This window comes from Ovis aries, chromosome 11 (genome assembly GCF_016772045.2).
Source record: "Ovis aries strain OAR_USU_Benz2616 breed Rambouillet chromosome 11, ARS-UI_Ramb_v3.0, whole genome shotgun sequence".
In the NCBI taxonomy this organism is placed as follows: domain Eukaryota; kingdom Metazoa; phylum Chordata; class Mammalia; order Artiodactyla; family Bovidae; genus Ovis; species Ovis aries.
In genome coordinates this window covers 51026850-51047441 of record NC_056064.1, presented here as the reverse complement: position 1 = coordinate 51047441, position 20592 = coordinate 51026850, and the positions used below count along the sequence as shown (strand labels likewise).

Sequence of the window (20592 nt, the reverse complement as noted above, 5' to 3'; positions counted from 1 at the left end):
GTTGTACCCCATTCAGTGAGCCCCCTACCCCTGCACCTGCCCACCTCCAGGCAGGAAACGTAGCCCCCACAGGCACCCAGATCCCAGAGCCCCTTCAGGCTCCACTTCCCCAATCTCCATCCAGCTGGGATTGGGGAGGACTCTCTCAGCACACACAGGGCAAGGCTGGCAGGACAGCAGGATGGCTGAGTGCTGGAAAGTTCTCTCTTAGGGTCCATTTCGCTGTCCAGGTCTGCCCTGGGGCTATGCAGAGCTCCTCCTGGCTTGTCTAAGCCTCAGCACCACCAAGGCAGGGCCAGGACACTCACAGGGTGTGGCCCCCATGGAGTGGGGTGAGGCTCTCACTGCTTCAACTCACGCCTGCCTCCTGAACCCTGGACCCTGCCTTCCAGGGTCTCCGGGGTCCACTCACTCATCGTGTGCCCCATTCAGTCCCTGGGCCCTCCTCCCCAATCCCCAGCAGCCCGTGACACCAGAGCTGCTCTGCAAGCTTCCTTCATCTGAGCCACCCTGGGCAGGGGCAGGTGGCCTCAAACTGAGCCGCTTTAAGCAGCGGCATGTGGTCCCCATCACAGCCACTCTGGGCAGGGCGGGAGGCCTCGATCTGAGCTGCTTTACCAGGGACAGGTGGCTATAGAAGCCCTTCACCAGGAGGAGGCTGGGTGGCAAGTCAACCCCACGGGCGAGGTTCCTGCCAAGCGACCGTGGGTGTCTGCACACACCCCTCCACCACTGTAGGGCTCACTCGCATGAACCAGTCCCTTCCCCCTCCGGGGCACTTGCAGCTAAGGTCACCAGACAGGCACACAGCCTGCCTGTCTTCACCCAAAGAAGCCAGGGTGAGAAAGCTACAGACAGGAGCCTAGGGCCCCGAGCCAGGACCCCTGCCCGCTCTGCGGGCAGAACTGGGAGCAGGGGGCCAGGACACTGGGAACAGGGCGGTGACATCACAGGGAGAAGCAGTACTTGTGGGTGGCTGAGAGCACAGGGCAGACCCTGGGCCCAAACCCCTGGAGGGGCCACAGCAGCCTGTAGGCCTGGAAGAGGCAGGCGCTGGGCGGGGATTCTGGAAGGAAACCTCACGGCGGGGGGGGGGGGGGGGCGGGCGTCTCTGGGGCCAGGGCTCCCTGAGCACAGCTGCCAGCCCACCTCCCCACCAGCAGGGGCCATGTCTCTAGGAGTAAGAGCAGTTCCTTTTTGTTGTGATTAAGGCTCTATTTAATCAGATAAATTCACACGGGAAGGGAGTGAGAGTCCAGTTCCTCCGTGTAAGACACAGGCTGTAAAAGCCGCCATCCTGCAGCACAAACACCCATTACCAATCACAACAAACACGGCACGTGTGGAGCCAGAGGCGCCTGCCCCGTCTGCCTGCCTAGGGCAGTAGGGAGGGAGTGCCCACGCCCTGGCGCCTGCTCCCCCTTGGTGCCCCCTGCTGGCTCTTTGAATCCTTGCATGCCTGCTGTCTGAGCCCCCTGCACCTGCTCTGCACCTGCCCGTCTGCCTGCCTAGGGCAGTAGGGAGGGAGCGTCCACACCCTGGGGGGTGGCAAATGCTCACCAGCTCACCTCTGACACCCGCCAGCCCCCCACAACACCCACAGACACACCCAGCGTCCGGGCCAGAGCTGCAAGCGGGCCTGATCTGCCCCACGTCCCTGGCCACCCCTTGGGCTGAGATCCTGCCTCAGCCTTGCCCTCCGGGGTGGGCGACTGATAGCTGTGAACCCTGTCTCATTATCCGTTTTAAAAATAATAATTCCATCCACTGCAGAAGCACCACAGACAGCAAACTCCCTGTAGACCCAGCAGGCCCATGGCTTCCATCAGCCTCTGTCACTCAGACGGGACCCTGCCCTCATCGCCAGCTGGAGGCCTGAGCACTGCCAGGCGCTGCCCAGCCGTTTCCAAGGAAGCACCATATTCTGTAAAACTGCACGGCCACGTTTAGGAATAGTGACTCATGCTTACTGGGTGTCCCAACAGTCTCCCAGGGATGCCTTCCCTGCCAGGAAGGGCCACTTTCCAGTTTATGATGAGCAAATGGGGTCTCAGAGAGGACCCAGCATCCCCCCTAGAACTACCCTTCTCTGGCCCCACCCCACCACCACTCAGCCAGGCACACATAGGGGTCTGACTACAGCCTGTTTCAGGGTGACAGCCCCCCATGCAGCTGCAGCCAGGCACACCTCCCAGAGCAGGGACCCTGGGTCCACTGATGGGCCTCCACTCCTCCTTTCCCTCCCCTGTCCCCCTTTTTGCTTTTCCTGCTCTGTTTTCAAGTTCAACACATTCCTTTGAGGATTCCCCCCTCCTGTATCTTCTCTGCTGCCCCCCAGATCAGCTCAAGGGCCCGCAACTGGGGTAGGGAACCCAGGGGAGATAGGTGGGCCTGGAGACCCCCCAGGACCAGGGTCCTGTGTCCCCTGGCCTTCTTTGCCTCCTGGACATCCCACAGCCCTCCATAAAGCCTGCCAGGTGTTGCCTCTGGGACACTGCCCCTGCCCTGTCCCTCAAGTGCATGACAGTAACACCTGCCATGTGACAGGCCCTCCCCAGGACCAGTCCAATCCTGCTGGGGGGTCAGGTAACTAAGGGGCTGGAGCGGGGTCTGGGCTCCAGGACTGGGCACGAGTCACACCAACCCTTGGCCCTCAGTAGATGCACGTGGAAGGGGAGGAAGGAGGGAGCCTGGTTTAACCTGGGGTGGGGGCTGCAGGGCCAGGATCTGGGAGTCCCTTGGGAGGATGCCTAGCAGAAAGCAGATCCTCCCATGGCCCACACTGGAGGTCTCAGGGCCCTTCATCAAGGGGCTTCCGTTTTGGGGGACCCAGCCCTGCAAGCAGCATAGGAGCGGTGCTCCCCTGAGCAGATGGCCGTCAGTGCCCCCCTGGTGAACAGCCCTCAGAGCTGGCGTTCTCTGGTCCTGGCCTGTCTGTCTCCAGGGAGGGCTCTGGGGGGCTGGCAGGAAGATGGGAACAGAGCATCTGTGGGGTATGGTGCCGCTCCGGAACCAGGGGCCAGGCCAGGCTTCTGGTAAAAGGAGCAACTTGTGGGAATTCCCTGGCAGTCCAGGGGTGGGGACTTGGCACTTTGTTGCTGGGGGGACCTGGGTTCCAATCCTTGGCCAGGGAACAAAGATCCCAAAGCTGCATGGCATGGTCAAAATTTTTAAAAATAATTTAAAAAAAAATAGGAGTTCAAAAAGAGTGACTTGCACAGCCCACGAGTAGGGGTAAAGTCAGATGAGCGGCGTCCATGAGAGGGCTCTGCCACGTGACCTGGGTCACCCCACCTCCCTCATCCCCTCCCAGGCGCCCGTCAACGAGATCCACAGCCTTGTAACAGACAAAGCTCTCAACAGCAGAGAGAAGCTAGAAAATGTGCAGAGAGAGGCATCTTGCCTTTCTAGGTCTTAACATGCCTAAAAGCTACAATCATTAAAACCACATGGTTCTGCGGCGGAGATGGGCCAACAGGTGAGGAACAGAATCACAGCCCAGAGCCAGGCCCAGCCCCACCCGCACAGAACACCTGGCCCCGTGACTTGAGCGGGCCAGGGAAATCAGCTGTCTCATCTCAGACCACACTCCAGAATAACTTCAGATACGACATCAGTGAGTCAAATTATAGCATCTGAGAAAAAGTAGGTAAATATCAGCCTTCTTCATGGAGAGGGATTTTTAAGCTGAAAGCAATGGAAGGCATCATGAAAGATCGATGGGTTTGGCCACATAAAAATGTATGTTCCATAAGTGAAAGTGGCTCAGTCGTGTCTGACTCCTTGCGACCCCATGGACTATAGAGCCCATGGAATTCTCCAGGCCAGAGTACTGGAATGGGTAGCCTTTCCCTTCTGCAGGGGATCTTCCCCAATCCAGGGATCGAACGCATGTCTCCCGCATTGCAGGTGGATTCTTTATCAGCTGAACCGCAAGGGAAGCCCAAGAATACTGGGGTGGGTAGCCTATCCCTTCTCTAGCAGATCTTCCCAACCCAGGAATCAAACCAGGGTCTCCTGCATTGCAGGCGGATTCTTTCCTATCAGGGAAGCCCCATAGAGCTCCAAATTAGAGGCAAACAACAAACCAGGAAGAATGACTGACGGAAAATTTGTCAAAGACTGATGTTACTACTTTTGGGGGAACACAATCAACAAGATATAAAAATACTTTAAGATCTCAAAACATACACAAACAAACTACACACAGTCGGCCACAAATAAGGAAATACAGTCTGTCTAGTCCACAACAAAATGCGCAGCCTCATCCATAATCAAAGAAATGAAATCACACAGGATATCGGCTTCCCGACCACAGGAGTTCTTAGAAGTTGGTGTCTGGCCAAAGCCCGCACACCAGGACCAGCTAGCTACCCAGACGCCCTGGTGGATGTAAGTCAGAGCAGCCTTTAGAAAGCAACTTGGAGACGTGCGAGAAGGCCCTGGGAGACCTGCCAACTCCCGGGCCAAGTAATTCCCAGTCTGGGAATTCAAATGAGAGAGCAGCCCGGATGGCACACAAATCCAGAATAAAAACAAAGGAAGGAGCATGTTACTGACGCAGGCAGGAATCACATCTCACAGAGATGTTCCTTGCAGTGGTGTTTATAAGAGTAAAAGACAGCCTAAATAGTCACAATTAAAGAAGGATTCAATAAAAACAATAGTACATCTGCAAAAGAAGCCATAGAGAGTGAATTTAAGGAAATGTTTTAAATAAACAAGGAAATAACAACTTTGTGCTAATTTTTAAAAAGGAAGGGAATTTCCCTGGTGATCCAGGGTTAAGAATCTCCCTTGCCATGCAGGGGAGGTGGGTTTGATCCCTCATCAGGGAACAAAGATCCCACATACCCAGGGAGCAGCTAAGCCCTGGAACTGCAATAGAAGATCTCACATGACGTAACTAAGACCCAGCGCACCCAGCGCAGCCTAAATAAGTAAGTATTTTCTTTTTAAAGGGGAGGATACACAAGGAAACAATTGGCCTCAAAGCAAATGCTTGTTATTTGACTATAGGGTCAAGAGTTCATGGGGTCTCCCAAATAAATATATTTCATGAGTTTTGACATATCTCTACACCAAAATCCATCAAATCCCATACTTGAAACATGTGCAGTTTAGTCTGTTTCTATTATACCTCAGTAAAGCTGAAAACAAGAGGCAGGACATAGAATTGTTTATAAGTCCTGATCACAACCATGTTAAAAAAAAAAACCTGGAAGAAAATAATTCAAAATGTGAACAGTGGCTGTTGTCTTGGGTGGTAGAATTCTGGGTGGTTAATACCTTCTCGTCTGCAGTTTTCAGATTTTCTACAATAAGCATGGACTACGTCTAGAATCAGATGTGCATAATTTTATTTAATTGTCACCCACGCCTATCCCCATCACTGCCATCTTTAAAGACGCCCACGGCCTCAGCATACACAGACTAGAGCCCAGACCTTGTTCTGATGTCCCAGGGTCCTGGGTCTCTTCAGGTCTCTTTCTGTCCCCCACTCCCACACTCAACCCCCACCCAGAGGAGCCTCCCTGGCTGGAGGTAAGCAAGGTTTCCCCAGGGACACAGACGTGGAAGGTGGAGGTGGTTTTGATCAGCCAAGAGAAGGATCAGAGATTCCAGCCATCCTGAGGTCAGTGGACCCACTCAAAGGGTCTCTGTCTGTGGCCTCATCTCAAGGCCAGAGTGCAGCAAGGACAGCAGGCTGGGCTGTGTTCTGGGTCCTGGGATGGCCCTCACACCCTCTACCTTCTCAGCCACTCCCTTCACTGTTCTTGGCTGGACCCCTTCCCCTCCTCCCCAAGTGGGCCCAGGCTGGGCCTACACCCCTTCCCTGACCCCATCAGGACCAACTCCAACCCTACCTCTTACCCTGGTCCCCACTTTCCTCTGGGGTCCCAGACCCCAACGGCCACCTGGCCCCAGCCCTTCCCTTGGGTGTCCTGGGGCATCTCAAACCAAACACAGCATAAAATCCACGTCCACCTCAAGGCAAACCCACTCCCTGGGTCCCTCCCATCCCTTCCCCAAGTGGGATACCCCAGCTGCCTCTGGATCCCTCTTGCCCACTGCCCAAGTCCAGCCCCGCTGAGGCCACTGAGTTCCAACCCACGGCCTGACCCTGCCCAAACTCCTTGGGGCTCTGTGGCTTCCAGCAGATTCTTCACCCAGGACTGAAGCCATCTTCCAAAAGCACCACCCAAGTCCTCGCCGAGCCCTCTACCTGCCTGCCTGCCCTTTGGTGGCCATCCCTCTGCTGCTCCTTCACCCTCGATGTGCCCTCGGCTTGGCTCGATCTCAACATCTCCGGGAGCCTAAGACACATGCACTCAGGAAGCATTTCCAGTTAGCCCCGTGCCTCGGTCTTCCAGTCTGCTGGGAGGGGCCCGGCCACCACTCTGAAAAATAAGTGAGCCATCTGAGCCACTAGGACAGCCATGATCGTTAAAGCAGAAAATAACCAGTGTTGGTGAGGATGTGAGAAAAAGAGGGACCCCAGCACAGCTGATGCAGGAGCGATGGGTGATTTCCACAGCTCCTCCACGGCACCGTGTGTCCAGAACAAGCAAGTCCAGCGGGCAGGGGCTGGGGGCACTGGAGTGGCACAGGGTGGTGGGAGGCTCTGGAAATAGAGATGGAAGCTGCACAGCCCCATGAATGTACTAACACTGGACCATACCCTACAAAGTGGTTCATTTCACATCATATGAATTTAGGGCTTCCCAGGTGGCTCTAGTTACAAACCCACCTGCCAATGTAGGAGACTTAAGAGACACGGGTTTGATCCTTGGGTCAGGAAGACTCTCTGGAGAAGGAAATGGCAACCCAATCCAGAATTCTTGCCTGGAGAATCCCATGGAAAGGGGAGCCTGGTGGGTTACAGTCCATAGGATCACAAAGAGTCAGACATGAACAAAGCAACTTAGCACGCACGCATATGAATGTCACATGAATTTCACCTTAATTTAAAAAGTTAATTAGCAGTCTGACACCTGTAGAGACCAAGTCAGGGGTGTGCCAACCCTGATGGCCCCCAAGAGTGGGTACCCCCAATGTGCCCCTAGATGACCCACTGCTCCCCCCAGAGCTCCTTTCCACCAATCCCAAACAGTAAGCCTGGCTTCAGCAAGACATCCATGCACCCCAGTACTTCCAGTGCCCCAGCCTCCCCGCCTGGTGCAGGTGCAGCTGATAGGGGCTCACCTCAGCGTCACCAGCAGGCGTCACCAGCGTCACCTGGGTGACATGCTGACCCAGTGCCCCTGCCCCCCAAGCCCAGTGATGCAAACAGGATCTTGTACAGGAAGGAGCTGTGCAACCAGGCAGGCATCTCTGAGTTATGAGGCTGCGGCAAGCAGACAGCGGGAGGGAAGGAGCTCGGCCTGCCCAGACCGCCAGGAGCCCGTCAGCTGTCCCTGGTGCCCCCACCTCCTGACCCCAGCTGAGGCAAGTAGCAAGAGTCTAGGGCTTCCAGGACAGGGCCAGCAGGAGGGGTGTCCATACCCCACAAGCCATCCAGAAGGTGCACCCAGTGCCAGGGGGCCCATGGGGCAATTTCTTGGCAAAGGTTTGGCCAAGGGCCCAGACATGGAAGTTCCTCCCGAGAGGAACAGAATCCTCAGATGGGGAACGCGGCGGCCCTCTGCCCAGAAGAGGAAGGGAAGCAGGTCACTGCGCTTGTGTGGAGCCCCCGAGGCAGTTCCCAGGCCCAACCCATCTGTGTCCTTGCTCCTCCCTCCCCAGATGTCCGCGGGCAGGTGGAGAAACGAAAGGACGCTGGCGACTGAACTCAGAGCCCTGCCAGCTCAGACGCACTGGTCGCTGGGCCCCTGCATCCCCGCCTCCCCGGGGGCCTCCCTGGATGAAGGCGCATCTGCAGGAGGCCCGCACCCCAAGAACTGGCACTGCATCGGGGCAGTCATGGATGGCCCGCAGTCCCAGCTGATAGACACCCTCCAGGCTCACCCACCCCATCTCAGGATACGGCTCTGACCAGGGATGCAGCCCCCCCCACTCCACAGCTGCCCCGACTCCATCCCCAGCAGGTGAGAGGGGCCGAAGGGGCACTTGGGTGGGGAAGCTGTGCCCCCTGCCCCTACCCCAGAACCTTTCAGACCCCCTCACCGCCCAGTCTGGATGGCCTAATGTACAGAGACAGGTGTGGACGCCACTGCTGCAAGGACAGAGGGAAGGGGCGGGTGAGCAGGTAATCCAGATGGTCTCGTACCCCAAGGGCTGAGAGGAGGGCTGGAAGGTGAGGGGTACTGCTTCCTCCAGGGAAGGGAAGTCAGGTGTCCGGCGGCTAAGTGGACGCAGCTGCCCTGCCAGCTAAAGAATCAACCTGAATTGAGGGATCCAGACCCAGCAAAGTCCACGGACACGAGAAAAAGCAGCTGGGAGGGGCCACCCCGCAGCAGCCACAGGTCACATGGGTCACGGCAGCTGCCCACACAGGAGGGCTCCTTCCTCAGCCCTGGACCACAGACCCTTAGCTTAGGTGGCTGGACAGTTGGCATGACAGGTGTCAGCCCCGCTCCTGCCATCCAGCGGGGTCAGGAGCTACAACATCACCCAGAGCCTAAGAGGGAACCCAAGGGGTCTCACCCCCCAGGGGCAGAGGAGAGCCAGGGGCCTGGGGCCTCCCCCCCAGAGAAACAGGGAGAGGCCACACTCACACACACGCCCCACAGCCTCACACTCACGCACAGGTATGCGCACATGCACTCACACGTTTACACACGTGCTCACCCACTCCCACCCACACACTGCCCCCTACGTCCCTGTCTCTCTGTCCCCAGGGCCACTGCCACCAAACTGCTTCCCCACTGGTCCCTCCGCAACCCTGCAGGGGCCTGAGGACAACGCTCTGGGAGGGTGAGACCTGCCCATCCTGCTCACTTGGGGACCCTACCCTGACACCTGTGGGGCATGGGGTCACCCTGAGGGTCCAGAGTCAGACAAAGGAGTCCCTCTCACAAGCCTGGGTGGGGGAGCATCCAGGGAGCAGCTGGGCAGAAGCTGGAGGTGGCGAGGCTCAGACCTGGCGCATCGCCAGACCCAGGAGACATCGCAGGAACACAGCACAGCCACAGCGAGTCTTAGAAAGGACTTGCAGGACCACCCGACATGAGAAGGAAAAATAAAACAGAATCTGATGCTCTGGCTCCCACTCCACCACCAGCTGCTCAGGGAGGGGTGGGCAGCCCAAGCCCAGAACTTCCTGCCATCCTGGTTTCCAAGTTTCTGCCTGGACCCCACTGTGGGGCAGAAAGTAGTGTGAGGCGAGCTGGGGAAGCAGGAAGGCAGGGCAGGGCCCAGGCCAGGTGTGGCCTCAGCCGTGAGCAGGACTATTCAGGCCCTGGCCCTGCGCGCCCGAGCAGGCCCCACCCAGGGGCTCCCTCCAGGCTGAGTGGCCCCAAGAGGAAGCAGGACCATCCCTCTAAGTCATTCATCCCCAGGGGCCAGAAACTGCCTCTTGGGGATGCCTGCCTCATGTCAAAAGGATTCCAGGCAGCTTCCTGGGGTTAATAAGCTAGCCTAGGGACTTCCCTGATGGTCCAGTGGCGAAGACTCTGTGCTCCCAATGCGGGGATCCCAGGTTCGATCTCCCGTCAGATCCCACATGCCACAACTCAGAGTCAGCATGCCACAATGAAAGATTCCACACACTGCAACTAAGAACCGGCCAAATAAATACATATTTTTTTAAAAAACAAAAAACTGGCCTACACCCCTGATTTTCTCATAATGCTTAACAACCAGCTTTCTGGAAAAAAGAGACAGAAGGGGATTTCCAACATGGAGCCTTTGCAGGCTCCTGGGGTACAAATTCTCCCACCACAGCCCCTCTCAACCCACCAATCTGATGCCACTGAGCACGGGGTTGGGAAAGACTCACGCCAGCGGCGCCTACACACCCTGCAGCTACTAGGGCCCCAGACCACCGAGATGGTGAAGACGTGGAAATGCCATCCCAGTGCCCATCTCTGACCAAGGGCTTGGCTCCAGAGCATATAAATGCCACCCACAGCCGGGCAGGCCTGGCTCCCACGGGCAACCCCAGACGATGACTCCAAACGGCCAACAAGCCCCCAGAAGGGCACTCGAGGCGTCTCCTCAAGTGTGAGTCAGGCTGCGGGAAAAGGTGAGTCAGGCTGCCCTGTGGCGCTCCTGGAAGGCTCAGGGGACAGGGCCGAGAGGCTGAGTGCTGGGCAAGGGTCTGTGTGGCGTGGCCCCACCTTCAGTTTCGACAAAAGCCACCCCCGGATCCAGGTCCACTCCCCTCATTCCCACCATAGGACCACGTGGAGAGAGACACAGACGACCCTGAGCTGCACGCCCGCAGGTAGGAAGTGTCCAGATGGGTGACCTCCAGAGATGCAGAGCAGACGAGGGGCAGCTGGTGGGTGTGGGGCTTTCACGAGGGGGACAGAAGTGTTCTGAACCATGGTCACGGCCGCACGTGTCTGTGTGCACGGTGAAAACCACACTGGAAGTGGATGAATCGTACGGTACAGGAATCATATCTCAATAAAGCCTGGACAGACAGGAAGATACGGTGCTAGGATGCCCAGAGCTGGGCAGAAGGCTGTGTCCGTCGATGGCTGGGCCGAGAGCCCTGCGTTTCACTGTCAGCAGGGAGCGACCTCGGGGGTGAGGACCAGCAGGACCAGTGAAATGCATTCCTACGTACACCCTGTGTGCACGGCATCCCCTCAAAGTGGGATTCCTTCTTCCCAGGGTGGTCCCAGGACATCCAGGTGGGCCTCACAGCTAGCGGAGCCAAACCACTGGCCTGGGATCACAGCAGCTTCCCACCAGGAAGACGGGAACCAGCCTATGACACGGGCACCACGGCCCCCTACGAGTGACCGCCTGCCCGGGGCCCTCCCAAGGGAACCCTAAGACTGGACAGGTGTCCCCAAGCAGGAGGACAAGCTGCACAATCTGCAGCGTGCACCCGTGCTAAGTCGACCAGTCGTGTCCAACTCTCTGTGACCCCATGGACTGTAGTCCGCCAGGCTCCTCTGTCCACGGGATTCCCCAGGTAAGAATACTGGAATGGGTTGCCATGCCCTCATCCAGGGGATCCTCCCGACCCGGGGATCGAACCCATGTCTTTATGTCTGCTGCACTGGCAGGTGAGTTCTTAGCCACTAGCGCCGCCACCTGGGAAACCAAACCCGTCAGAATCTGAAGGCCCAGTGTGAAATCATTCAGAATTTTACAACGGCAGGAGCAGGACGTGAGCCCTGCAGGACCCTCTCCACAATGACCCCATCTGTACAAAGACCCCCCCATGGTGCCTGACGGCATCCGAAACATCATACTGCTGCCCATCTCGCACGCCAGCCTCAGCATGCAGTGACCTCCACAGAGCCCGGGTCTGGGGCTCAGGTCCCCTACCCCTGCGCTGGCTCCTAGAACAGGCAGGCTGTATCCCTGGCCACCCATGGCCAGCTGGCCCACGTGCTCACTCCCCCTCCCAGCAGGACGAGAAGGCACCAGTGCACTTCACCAGGAGTGAGCAACGCCAGGCCCGGCCACATCCCACCATGAGAGGTGACTCTGCCCCAGCCTTCAGATGCTGGCCAGCACCCTGCCACCTCTCCTTACACACCCCACAACAAGTGCCCCCCAAGCCGCCCAGCACCGCCCCCTGCCCTGGCCGTGTTCATTCCTGTCCCACCGCTTCCTCTGGCAGAGCCAGAGCAGGGACTGGGGGCCTCTCGAGTACAAGCCCCCATCTGCTCACTGCCCTGCAACCCCAGGCTGGCTGTAGGGGAGCCCACAGGCCTCCAGAAACCCCCACATACCCAGCTCTGGGTGGCTGCTCCCGTGTGGCTCCGACTGCTGGCCTGACCCCAGAGTCGCCCCTCGAAGACCTTCCCGGAGCCTGGGTCCCCGGCCCCCCAGCCTGGCCCTGGTGGAGGAAGGCAGGGACCCGGCGTGGACACTGCCTACCGCGACGTGCCAGACAGGCCGCCTGGGAGCTGGCTCCGGCCCGGCGTCCGCTGCCCTCATTTCCTTTGCCGGCTTCCTCTGCCGGGGGCGGGGAGGCCACGGCCGCCTGTCCTGCTGGTGCTGGTTCCTCTGCGAGAGGCAACCAGAGGTTGGAGAGTGAGGCCCAAGGTGCCCAGAGGAGGGCGCGCTGGTCCAGGCCGAAGCCGCCTCCCATCACCGCGGTCCAGTGAACGCGCGTGTTCAGAGGCGCCTACACACGTGTTCCCTCGCTTGCCTCCAAAGACGCCTCCAGGTGGGCAGGGCTGGCCCAGTTTACACAGAGGAGATGGAGGCTGGCATGAAGGCAGAGGCAGGCTCGGCCCCGGCCCAGGCCCCGTGGGGCTCAGAGCTGCCCTGCAGGAGTGCCCTGGGGCTGCTGTCAAAATGTGCCATAGACTGGGGCCTCAGCACATAGGACTGTCTGACGCTCGGAGGCCGACACCCCACGTGAGGGCCCCGCTCCCTCCAGAGGCTCCAGGGCACGACCCTCCCCACCTCTCCCAGCTTCAGGCCTTCCTCAACTCGTGGCTCCATCAGCCCACTTTGCCTCCATCATCACAGGGCACAGGACATCCTCGTCTCTCCCGCGTCTCCCCCAGCTCTCTTGGAAGGACCTCAGCCATAGATTTAGGCTTCCCTAAGCTGGGAGGGATTGGAGACAGGAGGAGAAGGGGACGACAGAGGATGAGATGGCTGGATGGCATCACTGACTCGATGGACAGGAGTCTGAGTGAACTCCAGGAGTTGGTGATGGACAGGGAGGCCTGGCGTGCTGCGATTCATGGGGTCGCAAAGAGTCGGACACGACTAAGCGACTGAACTGAACTGAAGCCAGGATGAGGGGCTTCCCTGGTGGCTCAGATGGTAAAGAAGCCATCTGCAACGCGGGAGCCCTGGGTTGGCAAGATCCCCTGGAGGAGGGCATGGCAACCCCCTCGAGTATTCTTGCCTGGAGAATCCCATGGACAGAGGAGCCTGATGGGCTACAGTCCATGGTCACAAAGAGTTGGACACGACTGAGCGATGAAGCCAGGATGGCTTCATCTTAACTTACAACAGCTCCAAATGCCCTATTTACAAACAAGGTCCCATCCTGAGACTCCAGGTGGGCATGAATCTGGGGGAATACTATTCCACCCAGGGGCTTCCCAGGTGGCACTAGCAGTAAAGAACCTGCCTGCCAGTGCAGGAGACATAAGGGACGTGGGTTCGACCCCTGGGTCACGAAAATCTCCTGGAAGAGGTCATGGCAACGCACTCCAGTACTCTTGTCTGGAGAAAGAATCCCATGGACAGAGGAGCCCGGCAGGCTATAGGGTCGCAGAGTCGAACACAACTGAAGCGACTTGGCACACACACACACGCGTTCCACCCAGGCGCCCTCACCTAGGGAAGGTAGGGCATTAGGAGGATGGAGAACCAGTGGACATGCTCAAGGACAGTGACGGCAGGTGGAGGGGCCAAGGCTCGGCCCACCCTGGAAAAAGGTGGCCGGGTGACAGCAGGGAGTCCTTCAGGCCCAGCCACTGGGAGGGACCGCTCCAGGCTCCCCAAGCCTCAGGCCACCAGGACCCGGTGGCTCAGTCCATCAACGGACGTGAGAGCAGAGATGAGGCTGAGGGTCAAAGGTGAGGGTGGGTCGGGTTCCCCCACCAAGCCAAGCCCTTGACCGCCCGCCCCCAGGAGACCACAGCCCGGCCTAGGCTCTGTGCATCGTTACACACACGTGAAGGCATCTGCGAGCATTCGTGTGTTTCACGTGTGTGAGTGCGTGTGTGAGCCTGAGCACCTGTGTGTATAAAGCTGCACAGGGATGCGTGGGGGAGAAACAACCCCTCTGAGAAAAAGGCACAGTCTGGCTTCTTAGAGAATGTTCCAGAATACAAAGAAATTGCCCTGGGGATACTGCAACCTTCCTCCTGCCCTGAGCTGGCCTACACCCCCAGATTCAGCCCAATAGCTGCAGCTTCCACTCTGGGGCCAGCCTTTCTCGGGTGTGGGGAGGGGCGGTGACACACGTCAAAGAGTTGGCTCTTGATGCCCTCCCCACACTGGGCCAAGCCCGTCTGGGAGCATCTGCCTTCAGCCAAGCCCCATTGGCATCAGGCAGTGAACGGTGGGCCACCAATTTCGAGAATTACCATGAGCGCATGGCCATCAGCCATGGAGCGGGACCCCCAGGGCCGCAAGAACTCATTCCCGGGGTCCTTCTCAGCACTCAAGTCGCCGAGTGTACCCGCCCCCATGCAGGTCAAACCACGCCTGGCCGGAACGCCCTCCCTGCACCCTGTCCCCCAGCAATGCCTTCACCCCAAAGCCCGAGCCTGCCCAGCCCTGAGCCAGCACAGCACACGTATTAATGCCAGTGGAGTGTGCTCCCGACAGAGCCAGGCTCAGGGCAAGAATGCGGGCAGGCGGCAGGACGTGACCAAGAGGCTGGGGGATGCCTTGGCTTCCATGAGTTTCCTCAAACTCCAAGTCCCCCCAAATGGTCCACAGTGACCCCTGCCCCAAGGTCAGCCTTGACGGGCGCTGCCTGGGGACTGGCCTGCACCCAGCACTCCAGTCACCCTCTGGGGTGGGCACCACAGTAATGCCCACCTCCAGATTAATGAACCAGATTAATGTTCCAGATGAAGAACCAGAGGCACAGAGAGGGCCATGGGATCAGGGAGGGGTTGGTCCACTACTTGCCCCAGGGGTCTTAAGGCAGCTCCAGCCCTGGGCTGCAGAGCTCTGACTGAGGCCTGCGCCTGCCAGGCACCTGCTGAGGGCCTGGGCTGCACCCGGCCCCTCCAGGGCTTGAGAAGGTGAGAAACAAGGGTGGCCCTCTGCCTAAGCGAGCGCCAGGGGCCTTGATCACTCCTGGGAATGGTGACAAAGATAGCATGTAACAGAGGCAAGCCCCGCCCCCTCAAAGCCACGCCTCCCCCACCAGCTCCGCCCAGGTGCTCCTGGCTCCCACATGGCACCCTCCTCACCCCTCAGTTCTTGGCTTCCATATCCCACCCACCCAGTCTCCTCAGAGTGAAGTTTCACCTGTGTGGAGCTGAGTCTCAGAGAGGTTGAGTGACTGGCCCAAGGCCACACAGCACTGAGGTCAGAGGTCTGTGACTGCCCAGAAATCCCCCAAAGTTACCCACATCGTGGGATGAGCTGAACCCCAGAAGAGGCGCCCTTCCAGATGCCCACCTGTGCCAGCCTGTGGTTCCAGAAGAACATGCTTGGGCCTGGCCCCCTCCAGTGGCCTGCCCTGCCCTGCCCATCTCTGATAGGTGACGGTGGCCCAGGCAGGAGCTGAGTTTAAATAAGGTCCCCCAGCACCCATACTGCACTCAAGCACGTGCCGAGAGCCGGAGCCTCAAACTCAGCCCCCTTCACTCTCCATAACTGCCACCATTGTCACCACCTCTATGGAGAACTACCATAGCATCCATGATGGGCACAGGACTGTCAGTAGGCAACAAACCTGGCCTGGTGACACTCTGAGGACCCTTCGCCCAGGCCAGGTCCCTCTGTCCACCCCAGAGTGTTGAGCGACCACAGAAACAAACTCTGAGATAGCCACAAACATGACTGTCCCCTGCCCTCTGTGGTGGATCCCAAGCAGGGTCCCCATTTAGACAGGAGTCAACCTCAAAACCCATCTATCCCCATTTTGGGGACAGAGGAAAGCCACATGCCACTGTGGCCTTGTCTCCATACACCACCCCCTCCAAAAGAGCAGCCAGTGTTCATGGAGGGTCAGGTTTTCATTGGGTGCTTAACCCCTAACTGAGCCTGGTGTAGGCGCTGCTATCCCCTTTTACAGATGAGAAAACTGAGACTCGAGAAGGCAAGGGTGGGCAGGGGGACTCCAAGGGGTGGGAGCCGGGCTCTGAATGCTAGGCATTTAGCGGGAGGGCAGAGGACCCCACCTCGCCTCCTTCCCAATGCCCACATGAGGGCCAGCATGGAGCCCTGGAGTTCCACACCCCACAGGCAACACACCTCTACCATCCAGGGGCCCCTCGCACAGTGGGGCAGGGCTCTCTCCATTCCGCCTGAAAAGAGCAGACCTCCTCTTGCCTCCTGACAACTTTTTCCCCTGCTAAGTCCTTAAACTGACACATTATAATTACACTGATCACAGCTGTTAACAGAAACATTTGCAAGAGGAATCAGCTTAGTTGTTTCTCTAAGATGGGGGAAGGGTCTCGTGCTGGGACACACCCAAGTGTGTGTTTGGTGGGGGAGTGTACTGAACCCAACCACACAGGGCAGGTCTGGGCCCTACAAAGAGTGCAAGAGGCAGGGCATGGGGAAGGGTGTCCCCCATCCCTGGGTCAGTCCTGCCACACACACACTCACCCTACCTATGGTTCCAAGGCTGGACCTTCGCAGCCCAGGAGCCACGCTGCCTGGAACACTGGCCCGGAGCCACCTGGATACCTGTCCCAAAAGGCTGTCTGGGCCTGGGACTGACTGCTCAGCAGGGCCACCTCCACCCCCACCTCCAACCCCCGCCCTCAGAGTCCAGCAGGGCTGTCACTGCCAGGTTGGGGGCCATCCACTGGGACTCCATGTTCTTCAAGCTCTGGGAGTCGCCTTGGGAAGTTATTTCTGAGCCAGGGACACCCACATCCTCAGTCCAGTAGAGAAACCTGCCGTCTGCTCCCCTCCCTCAGGAGCAAATGCCTTCAGATGGGGCCGGACCCAGGGGACCCTGTGCATCACTGCACGAACTGGGCCCTACTCCAGGGAGGGAGACCCAGGAGAGCCCATCACGTGCTCACCCGGCTTTGTTTTGGCTGGATTAGCCTGTGCCAGAGCCCCAGTGACAAGTGGGTGGGACTCTGGGTCCTTAGGCCACGGCTCCAGGGCAGGGGCTTATCTCCCACTAGGGCCAAGGAGGGGCGGATGGCGGGGCCTATGAAAGCAGAGGGAAGAAAGTCTACCACCTTCTGGCAACGCAGGCAGGCCTCCAGCTGCCCCCGGCCCCACTGCCCACCATGGCGGCCCACTGCTGCCAGGAGGTCAGGCAGCCATGGGTAAACAGGCTGCCAGGGCTGCCAGCCTGGGGGAAGGGGGGGGAAGAGGCCTGGCCCCATGTCTCCTGCAGCCAGCTTTGACAGCGCCACCTCGGCCTCATCCCTGTCCTGAGGGCCTGGGCATCCACTGAGGCCCATCTCTTCTGAGCCTGTGCTCTGTCCCACCTCCCCATGCAGGCGGCTGGGTGGCCCGGCAGGGCTCTCCAGAACGCATTCCCAGCCTAGGGAGGAGCCTGCCACCCTAGTCCCAGCAAGGGTGTCCATGGGCCTGAGGGAGCAACACTCCCACCCCTCCCTGGAGCCCTTAGTCCTGGCTGCCTCCTCCCCTGGACACCTGGCCCAGCACGGGCCCTCCTGCCCCAGATACGCGAGATCGAAGCTTCCACAGGGACAGGCAGTGCCCCCACTGCCCACCCCGGCTGCTGGAGGCCTCAAGCAGGTGCCAACCCCTAGGCCTGCCCACCTCCGGGCCTCCAGGGGTTCCTGCGGGAAAGCAGTTACGTCTGCAGCTCCGCTCAGAGAGAGGAAAGGGTTAATTTCCATGCGAAATAGAAAACCAGCGGCTCAGGAAGCATCAATGTCCGCAGTTAGGCAGGTTAGGGGCAGCCGCAGCGGGCAGAGGGCTGGCAAGGGGCGCGGCCAGGGGACTCACCAGGGTCGAAGTGCGAGCTGAAGGCGAAGCTGGGGTTGAAGAAGGACGACGACATGGCCAGGGCCAGCAGCGCGGCTTGGCATCCCCCGACTGGCGCTGCGTTCAGCTCAGGACGCCCGAGGCCCGCACCGCGCCATCACCCGAGCGGCCGCCGCAGGTGCGAGCGCGCCTTGGCCGCGGCGCCCGCTCAGCACCCACAGCCGCAGCCGCGGGGCCGGCGGGGTGCGGGTGCGGGTGCGGGCGGCGGCGACAGACGAGGCGCCTCCCCCGGCCGGTGCAGTCCGAAAACACCGGCGGGAGCGCGCGCGCGGGGTCGGGTGGCGGGGGGGGGGGGGGTTCCCTACCGGGCTGGGGGGCACGGAGACTCGCGCAGGGGGGATCCGAAGGCTGAGGGGGCATGGAAATGCGGGGGGGACAAAGGCACGGGGGGACACAGATGCAGAATGGGAAATCCGGAGACGCAGGGGTGGCACGGAGGATGGGGGGGCACGGAGGCTGGGGGGCGCTGGGAGGCGGAAGGTGCACAGAAACGCGGGGAGGGGTATACTGAAGCCCGAGGGTGGCTCAGTGACGCGGGATGGGAGACCCAAGGGCTCGGGGGCACGGATAATGGGGGAGGGGCCCGTGGAGGGAAAGGTGCGGGGGGGGGGCGGGACGGAGACTCGGGAGGGGGCCACCTGGTGGCGCGGGGGTGGGCAAAGAGGCGTGGGGAGGAGGAGCGGGAAGGCGGGGGCACGGCTGCGCGCACGGGAGTGGGCACGGTGGCACGCAGGAGCAATACGAAAGCGCGCGCGGGGTGGCCGGGAGGCGCGGGCCCCGGCACGCGAGGGTCGGGGGCTGGCACGCGGCCTGCACACGCCGGTTTCCGAGGCAGCTCCGGTCCTGCCCCGCGCCCTCTGGGCGGCGCCCGCGCCGGCGGGGTGGGGGGTGGGGGTGCTATTTTTGCACAAACCGCCCGCGCCTGTGCCACTCTGCGACAACCGTGGAGAAGGAGCGGCCGCCCCCGCCCGGGAGGGAACAGCGCCGGGCGTTTAGGGCGGGCGCGGCGGCGCCGGGCACCGAGGCACCGTCCCCTCCCCGCCGGCCGCGCGCCCTGCCGCGCCATCTTGCGCGGCTGCGGCGGCTGCAGCGGCTGCAGCGGCTGCGGGAGGCCCGGCCGGCTGAGAGCCCAGGGGGCTGGGGCTCGGCCCCTCCCCACCCGCTGGGAGCGGAGAGAGTTACAGCGGAGCTGGGATTTGAGTTTTATGTAACTTGAGTCACTCACTCTACACCCATCCATTCATTCTCTGGCCAGATGAGCAAAGCCTCTTGGTTGACCCAGCGGGAGGACAGGGGGTGTGGGGGCCCGGAAGCCTTTGGGGAGAGCAAGGATCAATGGCACAGGGGTGGGCACGGAGAGAAAGGATGGTGAGGGCCAGCCCTCAGGAGAGGGTGCCAGGACACATTCTTCTTACCCTAGGGGGGCTTGTTGTGTAGACAGTTCCCCCGTGGGCAAAGGAAGGGGCCTCCTTTGCTCTCAGACTTGTGGGGTCCCCTGCCATGGGCAGTCCCAGGCCCCTCAGGCCTATGGAGGAGCATGAGGCATCCAGAACCTTCTTACTGTCCCTGATGGTGTGGCCACTACTCTAAGCAGCTTTGCCCTCCAGGCTGCAGTTGGGGTGGAAGGAGCTCCTCCCCAAGGTGGCCAGTGGGAGGGGCAGGGACCCAGGCGGGTTGGGGGGCAAGGATGGCTGAGGGCTGTGATTCAGGAGTGTGCAGTGTTGAGGGGCTAGATCCCTAGTGGAGGTCTCCCCTCCCCACCCAGGAGGAAAGCCCAACACTGCCCACTCGCATACCATGGGCCTTGTCTCTGCCCACCAGGAAGGCACCCCAGACACCTGGACCTCGATGTAGCCGGGGGACTCTCTGGGGACAAGCAGGGGAAATGCCCAGTGGCCCTAAGTTGACCCTATTCAGATTCTCACGGCCAGCCTCAGTGACCAGGGTCCGAAGACCCTCTGTGCAAACCTCTGTGACAGGCTGACCTGTGAACACATATGTGTGTGCACACCTGGGCACACAGACGGCCAGACCCCAGGAGCATTAGGGTTGCAGATGTCCTCCGGGGTCCGGGTAGGGCAGGACAAGGCCACCAGGGCTGCAGGCCCAGCACTGTCACTCCATCTGACCTGAGGGACACCTTCCCCCGCCCAAACCAGGAGCCCTGCTGTTTCCATGACATGGTGACTATTGAACCAGGGGTGCCCTGAACCCCCTACCATTTATCCAGTCCTCTGACCAGTGATTCCGGTGTGTGGCTGGCCACCAGCACTCACTGACAACCAGTGAGGGTGCTGGAAGACGGGCTGGAATTTAGTGGGAAGGGCTTATCTGTGCTCTTCCTGGGGTTGGGACAGAACTGCTGTGCTTGCAGGGTCCCCTGAGTCCAAGGCCTCCAGGCCAGCCATGAGCCTGACCCTCCGTTGGCATGACAAGGTCTAATGGACAGGACAGGGTGCTGGGTGCTGGGCCCTGGGCAGGGCAGAGGTGAGCGGCTCAGTGTGTGCGGCTCTCTCCTCAGCCTTAGGACTTGAAGGCCTGTCCCCAGCACCGGTGCATGCGTGCGCTCACACACGTCTCTGAGAAAAGACAGAGAAGGTAGGAACTCGAGCCCCAGGGGCAAGGCCCCTGAACTGAGAGCCTGGCTTGTCCAGTGCTGGGGGCAGGGAGCGCAGGGGTGAGGGCTCACAGGGTGCCCAGTGGTCAGCCTGCCTCAGGACTCCCTTGAGAGAGATCCCTGAAGATGTGGCCATCCCCCTACGGAAGCAAGGAGCCCCGGAGCCCTCCACTACCCGGGCGGGGGCCAGGCCCGACAGTGGTGGGGGCTGGGTGCCCCACATCAAGTGACCACTGCCTCAGGCACCG

General features: G+C 60.1%; 1 protein-coding gene across 1 annotated transcript in view; it reads right to left on the bottom strand.

The window, feature by feature from the left end:
- The window catches only part of AATK (apoptosis associated tyrosine kinase), a 39887-nt gene extending 21910 nt beyond the window's left edge, over positions 1-17977 (bottom strand). Inside the window, exon 1 of the mRNA XM_027974253.3 lies at positions 17689-17977. Coding sequence (XP_027830054.1) covers positions 17689-17743 — 55 coding nt within the window. The 5' untranslated portion in view covers positions 17744-17977. The remainder of the gene's footprint in view (positions 1-17688) is intronic.
- Positions 17978-20592: the final 2615 nt, after the last annotated feature.